The following is a 24,477-nucleotide window of genomic DNA, read 5'->3' as shown; positions in this document are numbered from 1 at the left end:
AAACATACTGTGTGATAATGAAAGGATGATCACACACGCATGATTAATGATAGACCCATAAATTATCTTTTCAAAGAATGGTTAAAGCGAAAGCAACTGGCGCTGCTCACAATAAGTCAACTCTGGATCTCTTGAAAGCAGCAGGACTGTAAGTGCATGTTCCTCCCTTTTGTTCAGTCTATTTGAAAGAGAATCGATCGCATCAGTTTTGTTTCTAGACACAGTTGCTTCACAAAAGGAAACGGGAGCGTGCACGCGTTATAAACAGTAGCGCGCATCACCTCAGCTGTTAGCGCGAGTGATTATCCTCTCATTCGGTATTCACCTGCTTTGCTCGCGTGAAGTTGCGAACACAATTTTTTTGTCAGTCGTGTTGCTTCTCGATCGCCTGTGCATGCATATTGGACCATCCTTATTGTCGAACCCTGCTTCATTTTCATTCTCATCATTCATTTGCATTTTTGACTGATCTATAATTATAGGATGTAATATAATTCTTTTAAACATGCGACAGCGAGTGGCTGATTTAATCTGATTGTTTACAGCTGTCATCCGGACGCAAACCAGCCGACCTTCGGTTAACAGACAGCCGGTGTCTCCAGTCAGACCTCCACCCGTTACACCGCGGCCTCCTCCAACCAGACAGGGTGCGCCATCATTAATTATACACTCAAAGTTTTTATCACTGATTTTTTTATTACTGAATTGCAAATATTAATATATGTTTTACATCATATGGTGGCTCAGTGGTGAGCACTGTCGCCTCACAGCAAGAAGGGTGCTGGTTTGAATCCTGGCTGGGCCAGTTGGGGTTTCTGTGTAGAGTTTGCATGTTCTCCCGTGATGGTGTGGGTTTCCCCCACAGTCCAAACACATGCGCTATAAGGGAATTGGGTTGGCTAAATTGTCCGTAGTGTATGAGTGTGAATGAGTGTGTATGGATGTTTCCCAGAGATGGGTTGCAGCTAGAAGGGCATCCACTGCATAAAACATGTATCCAGAGTGTATGGATGTTTCCCAGAGATGTGTTGCAGCTGGAAGGGCACCCGCTGCGTAAAACATATGCTGGATACATATGCCGGGCAGCCAACGTGGTACTAATAAGGTGTACCTAATAAAGTGGCCGGTTAGTGTAGAATGTATTCATATATGCTGTGTTGTATGAATTATGATTATATATATTTTTGGGATTGAAAATTAGAAGTTAAAACATGATATTTTGCCTAAAAGATGAATTTAAATGTCTGAAAATGTCACACTTTTTTGACTTTATATGTTGTGTTTGTGAGTAATGCCATCAGTGGTTGATTCCTGCAGACGTGCGTGTGTGTGAGTCGAGACCTCAGGTGTGTGGTCCGGGCCGCTGCATTGACCTGCCAGGCGGTCGACACACATGTGTGTGTAACACTGGATTCATCCTCAATCCTCAACAAGGCCACTGCCAAGGTATGAAATCACGACCGAGTGCATGACTTTAGACTTCAGAAGCACACTAGAGGAAGAGGAAATGAGCACCATTGCAGACCTCCGCTCTACAGAAGACAGAAATATATAAGGTGGTGAATGTGTGTGCTTCATAACAGTTGGCAAACCACTTGTAGACTTCTTCCACACCATTAAATGGCCTGACATATTTTAGCTTCTCCCCAGCCGGATATATCTGGCACTGTGGAAGATTTCCTTTTTCTTATTAATGCTTCCAAAGTTTTAAAAGGTCGAAGGTCAATTTCTGAGGCAGATATCTGTCTGTGTGTCTGTGTGCATCTACAAATGATGACTATGAGTTTCAGGGCTTCAGCTGTGGGACTGTTCTCTGTGCATGTGCATTATGTACTTACAGTTACTTATGACTGGGGAAACAGGTATTGCAGACAGCAGTAGGGTGCAACAGTTGGAGAGAAAGGGCAAACTCTCTAGGGAAACTGTTGTGTAGTTAATCATTTATAACAATAACTGATGAACATGATCTCATATAACTGATGATCTCATTATTCATTTTTTTGTCCTAAGATTGTTTTACTTATGTTGGAAATCAATGATCTGACGTTTCTCTTTGGCTTTCTGTCACTATCAGACAAAAACGAGTGTGTGTTGACGCCCCGGCCGTGTTCTGTGGGGGAGTGTGTGAATACACCCGGCAGCTTCAGATGTGTGTGTCCAGCAGGATACCAGACCAACTCCCAGCAGACCCTCTGTGTCGGTCAGAAACACTCATTCATTCATTCATTCATTCATTCATTCATTCATATATTTATTCATTCATTCATTCACTCACTTATTCATTGATTTGTTCGTTCATTTGTTCATTCATTCATTCACTCATTAATTAATTAATTCATTTATTTATTCATTTGTTCACTCACATGTTCATTCATTCATTCATTCATTCATTCATTCGTTTATTCATTCATCTATTCATTCACCCATTTATTGATTGATTCATTAACCCATTTATTCATTCATTCACTTATCTAGTCATTCGTTCATTTATCCTTTCACTCATTCATTTATTCATAAATTCACTCACTAATTTATTAGTTCTTTCATTAATTTACTCACTTACTAACTCATTCATTCATTCACTCAAACTATTTTTATTCATCCATTCACTCATTTATTCATTCATTCACTCATTTTTTCATTTAATCACTCATTAATTTATTTATTCACTTACTCACTTATTCACTCATTTATTCACTCATCATTCACTCATTCACAAATTTATTCATTTATTCACTCTCTCATTCATTCATTCATTTACTCATTCATTCACTCATTCATTTTATTAATTCATTCATTCATACATTCATTCAATAATTCGTTCACATATTCATTCACTCATTTATTAATTCACTTATGTATTAATTTACTCATTCATTTACTCATTTATTAATTCACTCATTCATTAATTTATTTTTTCATTAACTACTCATTCATTCACACACTCACTCACTCACTCACTCATTCATTCATTAATTTATTCATTCATTTACTCATGCATTTATTCGCTCTCTCATTCATTAATTCATTCATTTATTCATGTTTTTCATTCATTCACTCATTCATTTATTCACTCATTTGTTCATTAATTAATTTGTTCATTCACTCAATTAATTAATTGATTCATTCATTCATTCACTCATTCATTCGTTTTTTCATTTACTCACTTACTCATTTACTCACTCATTCATTCACTCACTCATTCATTTATTCATTCAATTACTCATTCATTCATTCATTCATTTACTCATTCATTCATTCACTCATTCATTCATTCACTCACTCACTCACTCATTCATTCATTCACTCACTCACTCACTCACTCACTCACTCATTCATTCGTTCTGTTTACTGACTGAACTCTCTAGCTTTTTTTTTTAAACATTCTACTTCATAATTGGTGTTTGTCCACAGATCTGGACGAGTGCCGTCAGGTGCCCAATCCCTGTATTAACGGCCGCTGTGAAAACACACTCGGCAGCTTCAGGTGTGTGTGCAGGACTGGATACAAACTACAGGACAACAGCTGCATAGGTACTTCCCTACATTTTACACATGAACACCCTTCATTTAATAAAAACAATATCTGTGTGTGTTTGATGAAGTACATCTTTTGTGCATAAGACACTTTTTAAAACATGAACAGATCTTTACTGACCTCGCACTCGTGAAGAGATTTCTGTATGAGATCTATTCAAAAGCACTTCACATGGTGTTTTATCCTTCATAGACATCGATGAGTGTGTGGACCCGCTCCGCTGTCCGGGTAAGGAGTGTGTGAACTCGCAGGGCTCGTACAGGTGTGTGTCCTGTAGACCTGGCTTTGATCTGCTCAATGGACAGTGCTCAGGTAATACACAGCACAGAAATCAAAATCCTTTGCTCCAAAACTCTGCTATTCATTCTCCTGTGATATGAGGCATGCAGAATCTTTTAAGGTGTTTAAATAATCTGGAAAGTGTGTGTTTTATTTTTTAAATGTTTTTAACTTGTTACACTTTTATTGTTGCATTGTTTTATCCATGTATCGCTTAAAAGTATTGCGCTTTGGGGGGTACATTTTTAAGAAATGCATTACAGGCACTATATACAGTTGAAGTCAGAATTATTACCCCCCCCCTTTGAATTTTATTTTCTATTTTAAATATTTCCCAAATGTTAAACAGATTCAGGAAATTTTCACAGTATGTCTGATAATATTTTTTCTTCTGAAGAAAGTTTTACTTGTTTTATTTCAGCTAGAATAAAAGCAGTTTTTAATTTTTTAAACACCATTTTAGGGTTAAATTAGCCCCTTTAAGCTATTTATTTTCCCAATAGTCTACAGACAAGGTCTGGTATTCAGCAAGCTGAACTGCCGCTCTAGGCAAAGGACGGTCAAGCCGCCCTCAAACCTAAAGTGAAACCGCCCTAGACGCGGCTATAACTGAGGCGCGGGTGGCGAGGATAGTTTCGGGGACGCCGCTCTCTCTATTCTGCCACCCTAGACGCAGATGAGGGCGCGGGTGGTGAGGGTAGTTTCGGGGACGCTGCTCTCTCTATTCTGCCACCCTAGACGCAGATAAGGGCGCGGGTGGTGAGGTAAGTTTCGGGGACGCCGCCCTCTCTATTCTGGCGGCCGCCTAGGTCGCCTCTATGGAAGCGCCGGCCCTGTCTACAGAACAAACCATCGTTATACAATATCTTGCCTTATTACCCTAACCTGCCTAGTTAACCTAATTAACCTAGTTAAGCTTTTAAAAGTCACTTTAAGCTGTATAGAAGTGTCTTGAAGAATATCTAGTCTAATATTATTTACTGACATCATAGCAAAGATAAAATAAATCAGTTATTAGAGATGAAGCTATTATGTTTAGAAATGTGTTGACAGGGGGGCTAATAATTCTGACCTTAACTGTGTATGTAGTTGAAGTCAGAGTTGTTAGCCCTCCTGAATTATTAGCCCCTTCTATATTTCTTTCTCCAATTTCTGTTTAACGGAAAGCAGATTGTTTCAACACATTTCTAATCATAGTCCTTTTATTAATCTGGGGTCGCCAACTTATCCAGCATGTTTTTACGCAGCGGATGCCCTTCCAGTCGCAACCCAACACTGGGAAATATTCATCCACACTCATTCACACACACACACACACTACGGACAATTTTAGCCTACCCGATTCCCACTATACTGCATGTCTTTGGACTTGTGGGGGAGCACCCGGAGGAAACCCACGCAAACACGTTGAGAACATGCAAACTCCTCACAGAAACGCAACTGACCCAGCCGAGGCTCGAACCAGCGACCTTTTTGCTGTGAGGTGACTGCACTGTCTACTGCGCCACTGCCTCGCCCACAGTTTTAATAACTCATTTCTGATTTCTTTTATCTTTGCCATTAACTTTGTCAGTGTATAACAGGGGTTTGTTCTGGAGACAATCTAAATCAAACACTGCTTAAGGGGGCTAATAATATTGACCTTAAAATGGTTTTACAATATTAAAATCTGCTTTTATTCTAGCTGAAATAAAACAAATAAGACTTTCTCCAGAAGATAAAACATTATAGGAAATACTGTGGACAATTCCTGAACATCATTTGGGAAATATTAGAAAAAAAAAAAAAAATCTAAGGAGAAGAGGTAATAATTCTAACTTCAACTGTATATATATATATATATATATATATATATATATATATATATATATATATATATATGTAAATGCAATTCTCTTGCTCAGATATTGATGAATGTCGCCGGACGCCGTCTCCGTGTCCAGACGGACGCTGTGAAAACACAGCAGGCAGCTTCAGATGCTCATGCCGGACGGGATACAGACTCCAGGCCAACACCTGTGTGGGTAAGAAATATCAGAAACAGCTTTATTGCTACATGGAAGCTTCCAGAAACAGAGTGCAAAAATACAAACAGTGCAGAAGATTAATAAATAACAATTGTATAAAGCAATAGAGAAAAAGTAAATGCTCCTACAGTATATACTGAGTGCAATGTGCATATGTGGGGTTTAAAGATGGTTCAGGTGGTGATGGCCTGAGGAATAAATGCTCTTGTGTCTGAACCAAACCAAACAGTTATATCTGAATATAAAGTGGTCATGAAATTATTTATTATATTTATATTAAGAATTATTTACATATATATATATATAAACATTATTTATACATTATTTTATTTAAATATTTGTAAATTGTATCTACTTAAATGTGTTTAAAGTGTAAATAATCTATGTGGAGATGCACGGTGTGATTGTGTTTCTGTGTGCATGGGTTGTTTCAGATGTGAACGAGTGTGAAGATCCGTCACAGTGTCCTGGTCAGGAGTGTTTGAACTCTCAGGGATCGTATCGGTGTGTGTCCTGCAGACCTGGATTTGGTCTGAGAAATGGAGCCTGTTCAGGTAACAGTTCGTTTCAACCCACCAGTCATGAGCAGTGTTTGTTGGTAGCTTGTGCTGCCACGCTGCATGTAGTTAGGCCAGTGTAATGCGTTATACTCAACTCTGATCATGAGCCGATGAATTACACACTGATGGTCAAATTAGGGTGGTGTTTTGTGTTCAGATATTGATGAGTGCCGTCAGACACCTTCTCCATGTCAGAACGGGCTGTGTGAAAACACACTCGGCAGCTTTAGGTGTGTGTGCAGGACTGGATACAGACTTCAGGGTGGCACCTGTACAGGTATGATCAAACTCTATATACAAAAACATCTGATATCATATTAAATAACACACTACAGATTGTTGTCTGAATTTCTTTAGCAAAGATTTACTTTAAAATCAAAGTATTTTTATTTTAATTGTACATTAGTACTAATAAATAACACCTACAATAAAAAAAACTCTAATCATTAAGAGTAAATGCAATAAAAGTAATTTAGTAAGTGTGTTATCCCTACTGAAAAACAGCTTAAACCAGCATTGGCAGGTGGGCTGGTTTTAGCTGGTCAACCAAGCTGGTTTTAGAGGGATTTTTTCCATTTTCAGCCTGGTCTTAGCTGGTCAGGCTGGGAGATGACCAGCTAAAACCAGCTTGACCAGCCTTGCCAGGCTGTGAGCCCAGGCAAAACCTTCTATGTCCAGCTTAAACCAGACTGATCAAGCTGGTTTTAGTTGGATTTAACTGGTCATTTTCCAGCCTGACCAGCTAAGATCGGGCTGGAATTGGCTGGAAACCAGCCTTGAAATGGCCAAAACCCCTCTAAAACCAGGCTGGTCAACCAGCTAAAACCAGCCAACCAGCCTAGGCTGGATTTTCCAGCAGGGATATTGTTTATATTATCACGACAGTTTGTTAATGAGTGCTACAGTATCCACAGAATGTAAACTGTGGTGTGTTTTAGCATAATATACTGTAGTTGTAATAGAAAACTAAAGAATTGGGTCATTTATAACTGTGGATTTACATCACCATGGCAGCTATAGACCATTTCAGTGTGGTGATGTCATTGGCCTGTGAACATTTCCTGCATGTTATCAAACTATTTCATAACTGTAATAAGGAGGCAGGGGCAGCACGATGGTACCCGAACAATCACCTCAGCAAAAAAGCCGCTGGTTTGAGCCCTCAGCTGGGTCAGTTGGCGTTTCTGTAATGAGTTTGCATGTTCTCCTCATGTTCGTGTGGGTGTTCTTCGGGTGCTCCGATTTCCCCAACAAGTCCAAAGACATGTGGTTCCGGTGAATTGGGTAAGCTAAAGTTGTCCGCAGTGTATGAATGTGAGTGAGTGTGTATGGGTGTTTCCCAGAGATGGGTTGCAGCTGGAAGGGCATCCGCTGCGTAAAACATATGCTGGATAAGTTGGCGGTTCCTTCTGCTGTGGTGATCCCTGATTAATAAAGGGACTAAGCCGAAAAGAAAATGAATGAATGAATGAATAAGAGGGAATTCAATCCTAACTTAAGGTTAAAACAGCTACCACAACATTATTTATAAACATGTGGCTCTTTTTGGATTCTCGGAAGCTGTAGAAATTAAACATGTGAAACAGGAAATATGTTGGGACCGTTGTTTTTGTTTACATCCCTCAAAATATGTTGCCTTGAAATGTTCTCTTCCTTGATTACACTTAAGCCACTTTCGCTCAAGGTATAAGTACAGCTTGTAAATTCTGAAGTAAACCACAAGTGCACTTTCTGTAAAATCAAGCATTTTTTTTCCCCCAGATGTGAACGAGTGTGAAGATCCGTCACAGTGTCCTGGTCAGGAGTGTTTGAACTCTCAGGGATCGTATCGGTGTGTGTCCTGCAGACCTGGATTTGGTCTGAGAAATGGAGCCTGTTCAGGTACAGTAAATGCAACACATTTACAGTGCAATTTAACCATCAATGATAAGTGGTTAGCACTGTAACCTTACAGCAAGAAGGTTGCTGGTTTGAGTCCCGGCTAGGTCAGTTGTCATTTCTGTGTGGAGTTTGCATGTTCTGCCCGTGTTGGCGTAGGGTTTCCTCCGGGTGCTCTGTTATCCCCCAAACATGTCCAATCCGGATAGTGCTATTAGTTAATCAGTTTGACCAAGGTGTTTGTTAGATTGGCTGATTTTAGCCTGCTGTGTAATGACGGACTCGTTGATTTGTGTCAGATATCGATGAGTGCCGTCAGACTCCCGATCTGTGTGTTAACGGTCGCTGTGAGAATACGATGGGAAGCTACAGCTGTTCCTGTCGCCCTGGATTCAGACTGGAGGAAAACATCTGCAAAGGTACCAGATTTTACCCTTGCATGCTGTTTAGGATGTTTTCATGCACTGAGGTTGGTGATTTTGAGGCTTAATTTGGCCGTAGCTTGATCTGTGTTTCAGCAAATGGAATGAGTTTTGGTGACAAATCTTATTTTGGCGCATATAATTTGGAAAAATGGGTTCTTACTACTCTAAACTTAGTGTATAGTAGTGTATTATACCCTATAGTTGTAGAAAACTGCAGTATTTGATCATATGTTTATATTGGTAGCTGTTGTGTTAGCATAGCAACTGTAGAATCACCACAACAGATTAATTACTATGGTTGGTGTGTTACCATAGCAACTATAGCATCACCACAACAGATTAATTACTATGGTAATCGCTATGTTGCTGTACTATGGTTGCTGTGTTACCATGGTAACTCTAGAATCACCACAACATATTAATTACTAAAATTGTTGTGTTGCCATAGCAATTGTAGAATCACCACAACAGATTAATTACTATAGTTGTTGTGTTACCATAGCAACTCTAGAATCACCACAACAGATGAATTACTATAGTCGTTGTGTTACCATAGCAACTCTAGAATCACCACAACAGATTAATTACTATAGTTGTTGTGTTACCATAGCAACTCTAGAATCGCCACAACAAATGAATTACTATAGTTATTGTGTTACCATAGCAACTCTAGAATCACCACAACAGATGAATTACTATAGACGTTGTGTTACCATAGCAACTGTAGAATCACCACAACAGATTAATTACTATAGTTGTTGTGTTACCATAGCAACTCTAGAATCACCACAACAGATGATTTACTATAGTCATTGTGTTACCATAGCAACTGTAGAATCACAACAGACCAATTACTATGATTGTTGTGTTACCATAGCAACTGTGGCATCACCACAACTGATCAATTACTGTGGCCGTTGTGCTACCATAGCAACTGTAGAATCAACACAACAGATTAATTAATATAGTCGCTGTGTTGCCATAGCAACTGTAGACTCAGAATTATTCAAATATAAGAACTATAGGACGGCTCAAAAACACTGCAGTATTCACTATAAATTACTATAGTATTTTTTTCAAGTGATTAGTGAATAATAATAATATAATGTTAGTGACTCTAAAATGCATCTCAATATGAAGTTTCTTGTTAAAACATTATAAAATCACATTTTCAAGAACACTTGTGTTGATATTACTGAACTATATCACATTCAGATAAATACACCATAAAAATAACAACATGAAACCCAAAATGTACTTGTCAAAATTGCTCAATTGTACAGTTTCATTTGGTCTCTTCTTCTGTTCCAGATGTGAACGAGTGTGAAAATGAGCTTCAGTGTCCAGGAATGGAGTGTGTGAACTCGGTCGGGTCTTTCAAGTGTGTGTCCTGTAAGCCGGGATTTCAGCTTCTTGATGGCCAGTGCCAAGGTACAAACAACACTGATCTGATGAGCTGAAATCTGAGGAAAAAAACATGCCTACATGCAGTTATGAGGCGCAAATTATCATTCAATGTCCCCACAAGTATAGCAATACCAGTAAATTTTGACCTTGTGGGGACTTTTTTTGTTGGTCCCCATGAGGAAAACAGATCATAAATCAGACTGGATGAAGTATTTTGAAAATGTAAAAATGTGTGTGTGTGTGTTTACTTTGTATTCCTCATGTTATAGGGGCCAAATGTCCCCACAAGTATAGCAATACTAGTAAATGTTGACCTTGTGGGGACTTTTTGTTGGTCCCCATGAGAAAAATAGATCATAAATCAATCTGGATGAAGTATTTTGAAAATGTTAAAATGTGTGTGTGTGTGTCTTTACACTGTATTCCTCATGTCATTGGGGCCAAATGTCCCAAGTATAGCAATACTAGTAAATGTTGACCTTGTGGGGACTTTTTGTTGGTCCCCATAAGGAAAATAGATCACAAATCAATCTGGATGAAGTATTTTGAAAATGTAAAAATGTGTGTGTGTGTGTTTACTTTATATTCCTCATATTATAGGGACCAAATGTCCCCACAAGTATAGCAATACCAGTAAATTTTGACCTTGTGGGGACTTTTTTGTTGGTCCCCACAAGGAAAAGAGCTTAAATCAAACTGGATGAAGTATTTTGAAAATGTATAAATGTGTGTGTACCTTGTATTCCTTACATTACGGTGACCAAATGTCCCCACAAGTATAGCAATACCAGTTAATTTTGACCTTGTGGGGACTTTTTGTTGGTTTCTACAAGGAAAACAGCTTAAATCATACTGAATTAAGTGTTTAAAAAATGTAAAAATGAGTGTGTGTGTGTGTTTAGATGTAGACGAATGCAGTCGTACGCCGAGGCGCTGCACTAACGGTCAGTGTAAAAACACTCCGGGCAGCTTCAGATGTGTGTGTGACGTGGGTTTCCACCTCCAGGATGGCGTCTGCACAGGTATCAAAGCGCACACACACACACACTCACATCAGCTCTTCATGCAGCAGTGTTTACACTCGTGTGTGTTCTTCAGACATGGACGAGTGTGTGGACCCGCTGCAGTGTCCCGGTCAGCAGTGCATTAATTCTCCAGGATCATATAAGTGTGTTCCCTGCAGAGACGGACACAGCATGCAGAGCGGACGCTGCACAGGTCAGACCAGCCTCCCTGTGGTCCTTCACTGCGAAAAGCTCGACTACAGTGATCCAGTACAGCATGACGATATCATCAGCAGTCAGTGGGTTAAATCTAATCTTTCTGCATGGTCTCTGCTGTGTGTTTGCGCTCTCTTTCTCAGACATTGATGAGTGTGTGAGTGATCAAGTGTGTGGCGCTCAGAGTGTGTGTGTGAACACGGATGGCTCATATCGCTGCGACTGCGCACCGGGATACAGAGCGGCAGGAGCAGGACGACAGTGCAGAGGTCAGACACACACACACACACACTCATAACACTCTGAATGATCTTTCTAGTAACACTCATTGACTAAATGCTCCCATGAAACATTTCAGACATTAACGAGTGTCTTGAAGGAGATTTCTGCTTTCCCAGAGGAGAGTGTGTGAACACAGACGGCTCATACAAGTGTGTTTGCTCACAAGGCTACAAGAGCGTCGCTAACGGGACGTCCTGCCAAGGTATCTGAAATATTGCCTCACATAATAAACCATAAACCTGCTGTTAAAGGTGCCGTCGAGTGCTCTGAAATGTGCATTTTATAATCATTGCTTGAAGTGATCTCAACTAAAGCATGAAGAGAGGGCAGGACATAGTGTAGCCCCTCCCCTTTAAAAAAAAATCAGTCAATAGCGATTTCTCATTCGCACAGTGGGAGTGGCTGAGCTCAAGGGCATCAAATGTGAAGCGTCTTAGGGTGCTTTCACACCTACACTTTTGTTTCGGAACGTGTCTCGTTGGCCCAGTTAGCGCGGTTCGTTTGGCATATGTGAACAGGGCAATCGCGCTCTGTTCCGCGCCAAAGTAATCGCTCCGAGATCGCTTGAATGAGGTGGTCTCGGCTCGATTGAAACGAACCCTGGAGCGGTTTGATTGTAGTGAGAAAGCGATCCGATCCGAGCGCGGTTGTATCACTGGGTTTTATGGATATGTAATAGGCATATATGGCTATATGGAGAGAGAATTATGAGTAGGGCGGGAAGTTTCGCGAGTCTCCGGATGCCCGCAAACGAGTGATGATGTCCCGGTAATCTCGCGTCTCCCTCCAGGTCCTCAAATAGGCATCGTCACGCACCCTTCTCACCCCTCCCCACCCCATCTCTCCTCAGACACATCGCGCGCGCACCCTGTCAATCCCCACTAAACCACCACCTCTCCTAACAGCTGAGCGGGACGCTGCAAAATAAACCCTGACACTCTGACCAATGTGAGGAGAGTTTACTCACACGTGACTTGTTTTAGCTCTTTTGGTCTGATTAGAAACTTTGCTATGTGAAAGCGAACCGCTCCAAGAGCAAAGAGCAACAATGTAACAATTGTAATCTCCGGAACAACTGAATCGATTCACAGGTGTGAAAGCACCCTTAAAGGGGGCGGGACATGTCAGATACTAGAGAGCATTTGATTGGTCAGAAAATTTGACGAGAATAAAACCGTTGATGCATTTAGGTGGAAGTGACAAACGACAAGCTTTACGTGTTTATATCAGTTTTATATCTTCTGAATGCGAATTTTGCCACTGTTTTGGTCCACACTAGCTTATACACTCACCGGCCACTTTATTAGGTACACCTTACTAGTACAGAACTGAGTGGCGTAGATTCAACAAGCTACTGGAAATATTCCTCAGAGATTTTGCTCCATATTGACATGATAGCATCACACAGTTGCTGCAGATTTGTCGGCTGCACATCCATGATGCCAAACTCCCGTTCCACCACATCCCAAAGCTGCTCTAAGCCTTTAAGGAAAATTAATGAATGAATACAGGGGCGGACTGGCCATCTGGCAAATGCCAGAAGGGCCGGACCAATTTTTAAATGTGGGCCGGTCAGTTTTTTTTTTTTGTAATGTATTGTTTTTCAAGTGCAGACAGCTTTTATCTCTTGCTAGATGTGATATTATGATGATGATAATAAAAGTAATAATAATAATAAATGTTAAGCATTTGGCCCAATCGGCAACTGCCGCCTGGTTTCAAGATGGGCCGACCCAATCCGACGTTACCCGGACGTAATCAAAATCTGGCAAGAATGTCATATAATTTCACCATCTGTACACCAATGTGTGTTTCCGTGGGTGTAGCTGTGTTGGTGTGGCAATTTGTGTGGCTACAGTGCCAGGGCTGAATTTTTCAGTCCCAGTCCGCCCCTGAATGAATATATACTATATGCTAATTTCCATCTACATTTAATGTTTATATTCAATATTTCTTCTTCAAAATGTCCTGTTTAATTTAACATAGTTTCGAAGCAAATCCTCCACCATTTATTGAGTGTTCGGTTGGAGCATGTCATTAAAAATGTCTTGTTTTACACACTATTGTTGCCAACTATACAGTAATTAGTCTAAATTGAGATTGTGAGATTATTTATATGAGATGTGTGCAGGGAAGTAGTCCTGCTGTTTCTGTAAGATCGGGTTCCTCCATCACACTGTCAGGAGTTTGACTGTTATAATGAGCGTTACTGATGATGTCATGCTGGTGTGTGTGTGTGTGTGTGTGTGTGTCCAGATGTGGATGAATGTGCTCTGGATGGAGTTTGTCAGGACGGCCGCTGCTCCAACACTGAAGGGTCATTCCTGTGTCACTGCCAGACCGGCTTCACCACCAACCCTGAGAAAACAGCCTGCCTTGGTAAAACACACACACACACACACACACACACACTACTACTACTGGTAGGGCATCCGCTGCATAAAACATATGCCAGATCAATTGTCGGTTCCTTCCGCTGTGGCGCCCCCTAATAAATCAGGCATTTTCTGCCTGGTGATACTCATCCCGAGGCCCCCAGAAACTATGTAGCACCACTGATGCAATCCAAGACCCGCGACGAGATGATCCCAAGGTTCCCATAATCCTGGACCAGGCCGTATCCTGAGCAGCTGCTGCAGTGGTCATGGAGGAGCGGAGAGCATGAGACTGATTCCTGTGACGCTCCAGGGACAGTCAACAAGACGCACAGACGTTGCACAAGACGTTTGGCCACAGTAGAAATGGTCGTGCCCGACTGAGTCTGGTTTCTCTCGAGGTTTTTCCTTCACTTTCGTCAATTGGTGAAGTTTGTTCCTCGCTGCTGTCGCCACTGGCCTGCATGGTTCCATATCTGTAGAGCTGTGTATCGATGGATTTGCTCTTCAGTGTTTGGACTCTCAGTAGTGAAAATTAAACCACACTGAACTGAACTAAACTGAACTTAAACTCTGAAACTGGACTGACACTGTTTTCATTTACTACGATCTTCTATGTTCAGCTGCTTTGACACACTCTACATTGTAAAAGCGCTATACAAATAAAGCTGAATTGAATTGAATTAAGCTGAAGAATAAATGTAATTGTGTATGTACTGGTTTGCTTCTGCAGATGTGAATGAGTGTCAGGACTCGACAGGACTGATATGTGGATCTCAGCGCTGTGAAAACACCATTGGTTCCTTCCACTGCGTGGCGTCGTGTGAGCCCGGTTATCAGATCACCAGCACTGCAGAGTGCGTGGGTACGAGGAATCATACATCAATACCTACAGCTGTGGCCAGACATCATGCAAGAAATTAATATTGAGATTTTCAAAATGCATCACTGTTCTCTCTTGAATAGATTCTGACTTTAGTTTTAATAGCAGAAGGTTCTCTAGGCTAATTTTGACAGCAGACAGCACTCTAGGCTAGTGTTTAGAGTGCCTTCTGCTGTTAAAACTTTGCCTAGTGCGCCACCTGCTGTTAAAATTAGCCTAGAGCGCCTTCTGCTATTAAAAACTTGCCTAGAGCGACATTAGCTTTAAAATCTAGACACAATCTGTTGTTAAAATCTAGCCTAGAGCACCATGTGCTGTTTAAAACTAGCACAGAGTGCCATCTGCTGTAAAAACTTCATTTGTAAGTCGCTTTGGATAAAAGCGTCTGCTAAATGACTAAATGTAAATGTAAACTAGCGATATCTGCTGTTAAAATCTATCATAGAGCTCTGTCTGCTGTTTAAAATTAGCCTAGTGTCATCTGCAGTAAAACTAGTGCTATCTGCTGTTAATATCTAGCCTAGAGCATCAGCTGCTGTTAAAAATTAGCCTAGAACACCATCTGCTGTTTAAATCTAACGTAGAGCTCTGTCTGCTGTTTAAAACTAGCCTAGAGCGCCATCTGCTGTTTAAATCTACCGTAGAGCTCCGTCTGCTGCAAAAACTAGTGTTACTGCAGTTAAAATTTAGCCTAGAGTGCCAATTGCCTTTTAAAACTAGCCTAGAGCACCATCTGCTGTTTAAAACCATCCTAGAACAACATCTGCTGTTTAAAATTAGCCTAGAGCTCCGTCTGCTGTTTAAATCTAACCCAGAGCGACATCTGCTGTAAAAACTAGCGCTATCTGCTGTCCTAGAGCTCCATATGCTGTTTAAAATTAGCCTAAAGCACCATCTGCTGCTTAAATCTAGCCTAGAGCACCATCTGCTGCAAAAACTAGTGCTATCTGCTGTTAAAATCTAGCCTAGAGCGACATCTGCTGCAAAAACTAGTGCCATCTGCAGTTTAAAACTAGCCTAGAGCGACATCTGCTGTTAAAACTGCTGTAAAACCTTATCTGAGAGCAGTGTCATTTGTTAAAAAACTAGCTTAGAGCGACATACTAGTATAAACTAGCACCATCTACTGTTAAATTCTAGTCTAGAGCTCTGTCTGTTTTTAAACACTAGTCTAGAGCGGCATCTGCTGTTTAAAACTAGCCTAGATTGACATCTACTGTTAAAACACTAGCCTAGAGTGCCATCTGCTGTAAAAAACTAGCCTAGCTTGCTATCTACTGTTAAAACACTAGCCTAGATCGCCATTTGCGGTTAAAAATTAGCCTAGCACTCTGTCTACTGTAAAAAAAAACACTAACCTAGAGCGCCATCTGCAGTTAAAATATATTCTAGAGCACCATCTTGCTGTTAAACACTAGCCTAGACTGCCGTCTGCTTTTGAAAACTAGTCTAGAGCGCCGTCTGCTGTTAAAACGTAGCCTAAAGCTCCATCTGCTGTTTAAAACTAGGCTAGCTAGGCTAGCTAAGGTTGAAAAGCTAAGCTCAGTATCTACTCAAGAGAGAGCAGCGTTGCTTTTGAAATATCTCAGAATGGATGCTGGATCAGTTTCTCCAACAGTTGTTGACCACAGCTTTAATATTAGCAGCGGGAGTCAGTCAGGGATGTGCAGAATGACCGTGTGTGTTTGTGTTGCAGACGTGAACGAGTGTGCCAACGAGACGGTGTGTGGAGCTCATGCCTTCTGCCAGAACCTCATCGGCACCTACCACTGTCTGTGCGACCAGGGTTACGAGTCCACCGGAGATGGCAAGATCTGTGTGGGTGAGGGAAACACTGTCTTTCACAACAACAACACTGTAAAACAATAGACACTACCTGGCTAAAGCCTCAGTTGCAAGAGCAACACATAATAACTTGACTTCTAGTTGATCATCAAGTGGCAGAAGGTGGATCCTTCTGCTGAATCATCTGTTGATCTGCATCCCAATCATCACCAATACTGCAGAAGACCTACTCATATATGATCAAAATATTTCCTAAAGATTTATAATGAAGAAATTTAAAGAAATACTTAGTTCTAAAATACATATGTATTACATCATATATCATTCATTCGTTTTCTTGTCGGCTTAGTCCCTTTATTAATCCAGGGTCGCCACAGCGGAATGAACCGCCAACTTATCCAGCAAGTTTTTACGCCTCGGATGCCCTTCCAGCCGCAACCCATCTCTGGGAAACACCCACACACTCATTCATACACACACACTCGCCACAGCGGAATGAACCGCCAACTTATCCAGCAAGTTTTTACACCTCGGATGCCCTTCCAGCCGCAACCCATCTCTGGGAAACACCCACACACTCATTCATACACACACACTCGCCACAGCGGAATGAACCGCCAACTTATCCAGCAAGTTTTTACGCCTCGGATGCCCTTCCAGCCGCAACCCATCTCTGGGAAACACCCACACACTCATTCATACACACACACTCGGTTACTCTTATTTATTAGTTTATTTTTACTTGTGAAAATTTACACTACAAGGTGCAAATTCGCAACATGTAAACCCTCTTCCCTCACAAAGGAAGGTGAGATGTATTGTATTGTGTGTGTCTCCGTAGACATAAACGAGTGTGAGGCGATGCAGGGTGTGTGTGGATCTGCGCGCTGCTGGAATGTCGAGGGCTCGTTCACGTGTGAATGTGAGAACGGACAGGAGGAATTTGACCCTATTGCTGGCCGCTGTTTGAGCAGAGAGGGCACAGGTAACACACACACACACACACACACACACACCTGACATGGCCTTCTGCTGTTTTCTAATGACAGTACTTTCTGTCCACTAAACCTAACCCACAGTGATAATGTTTCAGTGCTGCCCTCTGCTGGCAATGCAAGAAATACTACTACCAATGACACAGACACACACGCACACACACGCACGCACACACACACGCATGCACATTTTTGCATTATAAATCCAAATATAAACTTGTATTTTATGTGTATTTTTATTATAATTACTTACAACTTACTGTTGTTTGTTTGTTTGCTTGCGTCTGTGCGTTTATGTCTGTGTGCGTGTGTGTTTGCACTCTTGTGTGCTTGCATGTGTGTCTGTGTGTGTGTTTCTGTGCGTGTTTGCGTGTGTGTCTGTCTGTTTGCTTGTTTGTGTGTTCGTCTGTGTCTGTGTGTGTTTTTGTCCTTGTGCATGTGTGTGTCTGTGTGTTTGCGTCCATGTGTGTTTACGTGTGTGTGTGGGTCTGTGTTTGTTTGCTTGTTTGCGTGTATGTGTGCATGCCTTCATGTGCGTCTGTGTTTGTTTGCTTGTGTGTTTGTGTGTGCGTCTTTATTTGTGGTTGTGTGTCTGGGTTTTTCTGCCTGTGTGTGTGTATGTGTGTGCATGTTTGTGTGTCTGTTTATGTGTGTGTGTGTGTGTTTGTGTCCTTGTGTATTTGTTTGTGTGTGTGTTTGAGCGCGTGTGTGTTTGTGTATGTCTATATATGTGTGTTTCTTTGCTTGTATGTATCTGTGTGTTTGCGTCCTTGTGTGTTTACGTGTGTGTGTCTGTGTTTGTTTGCTTGTGTATTTCTGTGTGTGTCTTTATTTGTGTGTGTGTGTTTGCGTATGTATGCATGCGTCATGTGTGTTTGTGCACGTGTGTGTGTGTGTCTATGTTTGTGTGTGTCTGTGTGTGTACATGCATCATGCATTTTTGTGCACTTGTGTGTGTGTGTTTGTGCACGTGTGTTTTTGTGTGTGTGTGTGTGTATGTGTTTGTTTATGTCTGTGTTTGTCTGTCTGTGTGTGTGTTTGCACATGTGTGCATGCATGTGTGTTTGTGCACAAGTGTGTGTTTGTGTATGTGTGTGTATGTGTGTGTGTTTGTGCATGTGTGTGTTTTTGTGTATGTGTTTGTGTACATGTGTGTTTGCGTATGTATGTGTCTGTGTGTGTTTGTTTGTGCACGTGTTTTTTTTGTACGTGTGTCTGTTTTTGTTTGCGTCTTTGTATATTTATGTGTGTGTGTGTGTTTGCGTCTTTGTATGTTTACGTGTGTGTGTGTGTGTGTGTGTGTGTTTGCGTCTTTGTATGTTTACGTGTGTGTGTGTGTGTGTGTGTTTGCGTCTTTGTATGTTTATGTGTGTGTGTGTGTGTGTGTGTTTGCGTCTTTGTATGTTTACGTGTGTGTGTGTGTGTGTGTTTGCGTCTTTGTATGTTTACGTGTGTGTGTGTGTGTGTTTGCGTCTTTGTATGTTTACGTGTGTGTGTGTGTGTGTGTGTGTTTGCGTCTTTGTATGTTTATGTGTGTGTGTGTGTGTGTGTGTTTGCGTCTTTGTATGTTTACGTGTGTGTGTGTGTGTGTGTTTGCGTCTTTGTATGTTTACGTGTGTGTGTGTGTGTGTGTGTGTGTGTGTTTGCGTCTTTGTATGTTTACGTGTGTGTGTGTGTGTGTTTGCGTCTTTGTATGTTTATGTGTGTGTGTGTGTGTGTGTGTTTGCGTCTTTGTATGTTTACGTGTGTGTGTGTGTGTCTCCAGCAGGTGTATCAGGATCATCAGGCAGATCCTCCTTCTCCTCGTCTGGCAGTGTATCATCAGCATCTGCGTCTAGATCTCTGCCTCAGTCTCGTCCTGGAGAACAGAAGGAGTGTTACTACGGTATTTCCCAGCCGTACTCCTGTAAGATTCTGGCTGTGAACACCACACTGCAGGAGTGTTGCTGCACCGCTGGACAGGGCTGGGGACTCATGTGCAAATATGACATCTGTCCTGAAGCGGGAACAGGTGAACAATCACACCGGTTTCATACATCCATTAACATTATAGTACGCTGTGTTCATCCTTATTGGCTCGATGATACTGCCATACTCACTCCACATCATCCCTCCCTGTTTAGCTGAATTCCAGACACTCTGTCCCAATGGAAAAGGCTACGTCACCACAGAAGCTGGAGCGTTCAACTACAAGGGTAAAACACAGACATGATCTCTCCGAAAATCCCCCATGAGTCTCTCAGCATTCATCATCTCGATAACACTTTACAACATGAAACACACAGTTAATCTATTTACTAACATAAACAAACACTGAACAGTACATTTATTACAGTGTTTATGTGTGTGTGTTAACATTAGTTAGTTGTTAACTCACACAGCATTTACTAATGTTATTATATGCATATCTGGAATACTTCAGTCGTGATATTCTTAAGGTATGTTATTCAGAGGTAACAACCGCTAAATAACACAGACTCATCCGCGAACTGAGAATGTGCCCATTCCACGTTTTTTTGACTGTTTTTGCTCAATCTAGTGTCTAAATAATGCGCGGGTTAGTGTATACTCCATCAGCTGTTTAAGGGTGCTTTCACACCTGTAGTTCGCTTCATTTGGTCCGGACCAAGAGTAATAAATGATCATTGTTGCATCTTCTGCCGTCTTTGGGTCGTTTTCACACCACACTGCTGGCTTTAGTCCGAACCAGGGGAAACGAACCAAAATGCAGTCATGTGACAAAATCCACGTCTCTTATTGGCCAGATGTTGTTGAGCATATTTCCTAAACTGCTTATTGATTGGTCAGAATTCACATGCGGGGAAATGCCAGTGAGCTCCCACAGGTAAACAAAACCTTTTACTCTGGAGGGACGACTGCGCTGCTTTAGAAAAACTATACATTTTGAGAATGAAGCGCGGCCGCGGCTGGAAAACAGTGTTTAATGCATCGCTCGTCACTTCAGGAGGGCCATAATGCACAGCGCATCGGTCTACGGCAGCTGGATTAGTCCAAAACGTGCAGTATTTTTGCGGTTGGACCTGTTTCAGTACGGATTATATACGAACCGGGTTCGTTTGAAAGCGTACCGAGACCACCTCTTCAAGCAGGTCTCGGTACGCTTATTTGGTCCGTTTTTGGTGCGCACTCGAGTACGATTGCTGCATTCTCACCTGCCCAAACGAACCGCACCAAAACGGGAACCGAACTCTAGGGCAATTCAATCGAACTAAATAAGGCAGGTGTGAAAGCACCCTTAGTTTCTGTTAGCTTTGTGTTGTTGACTGTTTAGCGCCATCTTGTGTCTGAACAATACGTATGTTAGTGTATACTCCAGCCGGTTTCGTCTTTTCATTAGCTTTGTGTTGTTGACTGTTTAGCACCATCTAGTGTCTAAATAATACGTAGGTTAGTGTATACTCCAATCAACCGCTTTCTGTCAGCTTTGTGTTTATATAAAGATTAAATAACCTATTACGGCTCAGAGCAAAGTTTTGTGTAATTTTTATGCTTTATGGCAAGTAACCGTGTAATAAGTGGAATAAAGTACATCCAGGACGGTTATTTTCCCAGAATAAACCCTTCAGTTTGTATTGCTTATTGTTTGTTCATGTTAGTAAACGCATGAACTGTATATTTAAGTGTTTCCTACATTTCTAACCTAAACCTGTCTGACCTCTGGACAGATGTGGACGAGTGTAAGCTGTTTGATCCGGAGGTGTGTAAAGGCGGTACGTGTGTTAACAATATACCCGGATACGCCTGTTACTGTCGCAGCGGATCCTACTATGACACGGAGCTGCTGGAGTGCACCGGTCAGTCTCACTGCACGCCCTGCTGGGATTGATGACCAGACGGAGCTTTTTTTGACCGTGTGTGTGTGTGTGTGTCTGCAGATAATGATGAGTGTGAGAGTGAGGACACCTGCAGTGGTGGACGGTGTGTTAACACACAGGGAACGTTTTACTGTACTTGTGAGCCCCCTTTAGTGCTGGACGACACACAGCGCAACTGTGTTAATGCAAGCGGACTCACTGAGGGTAAGAGAAACACACACACACTCTAATGTATACACTCAGCGGTAGAGGTCTGCATTCCCGGCGCCGCAGGACCCGACCAGATTTCTACGACGCGGGTATAAATTTCCGAATACATCACGGGAGCGGTCGGTAACGGGTTTAATTTGGGACGGGAGCGGGCTGTCTAGCAATATCGCTCCCGAGTGAGCACGTGTATGTATGTGTGTAAATGAAATAGCGCGATGCTGTTTAGCTTGTTTGTTGCAGTGTGTGTGTGTATGTATGCGCACGCGCGAATAAGAGATGTGTGTGTGTGCGCGCGTGCGAATGAGAGATAGAGCTTTGCCTGTGTTTGTGCTTGGTGCTTATGAGTGTGTGTTAGAAGGCGCGCGCGCGAATGAGAGAGAAAGCTTTGTCTGTGTGTGTGTTTATTCTGGACTGTATAACTGGGGGATTTTCGGTTTTGTTCTCCCCCCGCTCTTTAGCGGGATCGGGCGCGACGGATAGAAAACAGGGCGGGGCGGGCAGCGGGACATCAAGTGCTTAATATAAGCGGGAGCGGTCGGGTTCCGGCTAAATCCTAGCGGGCGGGAACGGGATTCAAAATTTAGTCCCGCGCAGATCTCTACTCAGCGGCCACTGTATTATGTACACCTTACTAGTACCGGGTCGGAATCACTTTTGCCTTCAAAACTGCCTTAATCCTTCATGGCGGAGATTCATCAAGCTACTGGAAATATTCCTCAGAGATTTTGCTCCATATTGTCATGATAGCATCACACAGTTGCTGCAGATTTGTCGGCTGCACATCCATGATGCCAATCTCCCGTTCCACCACATCCCAAAGCTGCTCTATTGGATTGAGATCTGGTGACTGTGGAGGCCATTTGAGTACAGTGAACTTATCGTCATGTTCTGTAAACCAGCCTGAATTGAGTAGGCTAAATTGTCTGTAGTGTGTTTGTGTGAATGAGTGTGTATGGATGTTTCTCAGAGATAGATTGCGGATGGAAGGGCATCCGCTGCATAAAACACATGCAGGATAAGTTGGTGGTTCAATCCACTGTGGCGTCCCCAGAATAATAATGGGACTAAGCCGACAAGAAAATGAAAGAATGTTTTAAAAGAAAGACAGAAAAATATGTACAATTTTGTAGAAATTTAGATTTTTGCAATAATTTGCATGCATTTAAATGTATTATCTTTCTATTTCTAAAGCTGTTCAGTGACTAAAATATTATTTTAATAAATATATCAGTTTAATAAATCTATTTTGTTTAAATGCACTCAAATATATGACCTATAACCACCGAAAAGTTGATAAAAATAAAAACTTTAGAAACTTTAGGGAGAATATTTTATTTTATATACATCAATCTTATAAATAAAATGTTCAAAGTTTAATTTTAAAGAGAAAGCTCAATAAACAACCTTTATGTCATCCAAAACACACATAATTTAGTTCAAGACACAAATGCAGATATTCTGAATAAAACATGAAGGATTGATTCACTGTCAGTCAATGCAATAATCTTCTGAAGTAAGTGCAGGAAAGCGAGGGAAGAAAACAGTTGTAAGTGCTTCTTTATTCACATGTAAACACCGATCAGCCCACATAAGATTTAGTCAACTGCAGCTTAAATCTGCTTGTGTCGTGTGAAAGCTCAAAGGAACGCTCACTGGCTCCTCGAGAGGTTTGTGTGAAAATATCTTAATCTGTGTTTTGATGATCAATTAAAAGATTATTGTTTGGAACAACATGAGGGCGAGTGTTTCCACTGTTGTGTGAGTTTACCTCGCAACACTACTAAATGGCCAGTTTTAATCTCTAATGTTTTTTTAAGAGAAAGTCATTGCTAATATTTGCATTTATATTCATAATAAGGGAATTCACGCTACCATTAATTGTTTCTTATAGTTTTATTTTAAATTATTAAGTTTAATTTATGAAAGGGGAGTTCAAATTTCCAAAATTATCCATCTTTAAGTGAAATAAACATAATTTTAATGAAATAAAGGATTTTATCTGTCTTCCTATTGAAAGAACAAGTAAAAAAAAACAATGCTGTTTATAAATACTTTATACAAGTAATCCATGTAAATCAAGCTGTTCATTCATTTACTTATCGGCTTAGTACACTTATTAATCTGGGGTCACCACAGCGGAATGAACCGACAACTAATCCAGCATATGCTTTACGCAGCGGATGCCCTTCCAGCTGCAACCCAGTACTGGAAAACACCCACACACTCATACACTACGGTCAATTTAGTTCATCAATACCTCTATAGCGTATGTGTTTAGACTGTGGGGGAAACCGGACCCCCACGCCAACACAGAGACACTTCACACTGGACTGGCTTATGTGTATTTTTTGTTGTTATTTATTTCTATGTCGCTCTACATGCCCCAATTCATTTGTTAAATATGATTAATAATTGCTTTACAAGATTTTTGGTGCTTTATTAATGTTAGCAAATGCATTACCTAATGGATTAACTTGTTTCCTCCTCATCTGCAGTGTGTCTCTGTGTTTTCCTCAGATGAGAGCCTGAACTTCTGCTGGCGTCATGTGACGGCCGGTCTGGTGTGTCAGAGTCCTCTGTTAGGAGCTCAGCTGAGCTTCTCTGAGTGCTGCTGTCTATATGGAGAGGCCTGGGGGCTGCAGTGCGCACTCTGCCCCCGCAGGGACGAAGGTGTGTGTGTGTGTGTGTGTGTGTGTGTATATGTATATACACAGACACATTTGCATACAGTACACACAAACACACATGTACGCGCACAAACTAATCACACATGCATA

At 41.4% G+C, this 24,477-nt stretch overlaps 1 protein-coding gene across 6 annotated transcripts in view; it reads left to right on the top strand.

Moving 5' to 3' along the window:
* ltbp4 (latent transforming growth factor beta binding protein 4) overlaps window positions 1-24,477 on the top strand; it is a 114,532-nt gene that overhangs the window by 82,555 nt on the left and 7,500 nt on the right. For 4 of the 6 annotated variants that reach the window (XM_073929727.1, XM_073929725.1, XM_073929730.1 and 1 more), the window contains 24 exons: window positions 546-647; window positions 1,318-1,446; window positions 2,075-2,200; window positions 3,415-3,534; window positions 3,731-3,850; window positions 5,722-5,841; window positions 6,279-6,398; window positions 6,562-6,681; window positions 8,166-8,285; window positions 8,582-8,701; window positions 10,019-10,138; window positions 11,017-11,136; window positions 11,213-11,332; window positions 11,478-11,603; window positions 11,693-11,818; window positions 13,873-13,995; window positions 14,725-14,856; window positions 16,571-16,696; window positions 17,501-17,644; window positions 19,420-19,665; window positions 19,778-19,849; window positions 21,341-21,469; window positions 21,551-21,694; window positions 24,218-24,370. In XM_073929727.1, coding sequence (XP_073785828.1) covers window positions 546-647; window positions 1,318-1,446; window positions 2,075-2,200; window positions 3,415-3,534; window positions 3,731-3,850; window positions 5,722-5,841; window positions 6,279-6,398; window positions 6,562-6,681; window positions 8,166-8,285; window positions 8,582-8,701; window positions 10,019-10,138; window positions 11,017-11,136; window positions 11,213-11,332; window positions 11,478-11,603; window positions 11,693-11,818; window positions 13,873-13,995; window positions 14,725-14,856; window positions 16,571-16,696; window positions 17,501-17,644; window positions 19,420-19,665; window positions 19,778-19,849; window positions 21,341-21,469; window positions 21,551-21,694; window positions 24,218-24,370 — 3,078 coding nt within the window. The remainder of the gene's footprint in view (window positions 1-545; window positions 648-1,317; window positions 1,447-2,074; window positions 2,201-3,414; window positions 3,535-3,730; window positions 3,851-5,721; window positions 5,842-6,278; window positions 6,399-6,561; window positions 6,682-8,165; window positions 8,286-8,581; window positions 8,702-10,018; window positions 10,139-11,016; window positions 11,137-11,212; window positions 11,333-11,477; window positions 11,604-11,692; window positions 11,819-13,872; window positions 13,996-14,724; window positions 14,857-16,570; window positions 16,697-17,500; window positions 17,645-19,419; window positions 19,666-19,777; window positions 19,850-21,340; window positions 21,470-21,550; window positions 21,695-24,217; window positions 24,371-24,477) is intronic. The other 2 variants (XM_073929728.1, XM_073929726.1) reach the window with 1 other exon arrangement.

This window comes from Danio rerio, chromosome 18 (genome assembly GCF_049306965.1).
Source record: "Danio rerio strain Tuebingen ecotype United States chromosome 18, GRCz12tu, whole genome shotgun sequence".
In the NCBI taxonomy this organism is placed as follows: Eukaryota; Metazoa; Chordata; class Actinopteri; order Cypriniformes; family Danionidae; genus Danio; species Danio rerio.
Note: the sequence above shows the minus strand (reverse complement) of the source record. Positions and strands in the feature narration are given on the sequence as shown.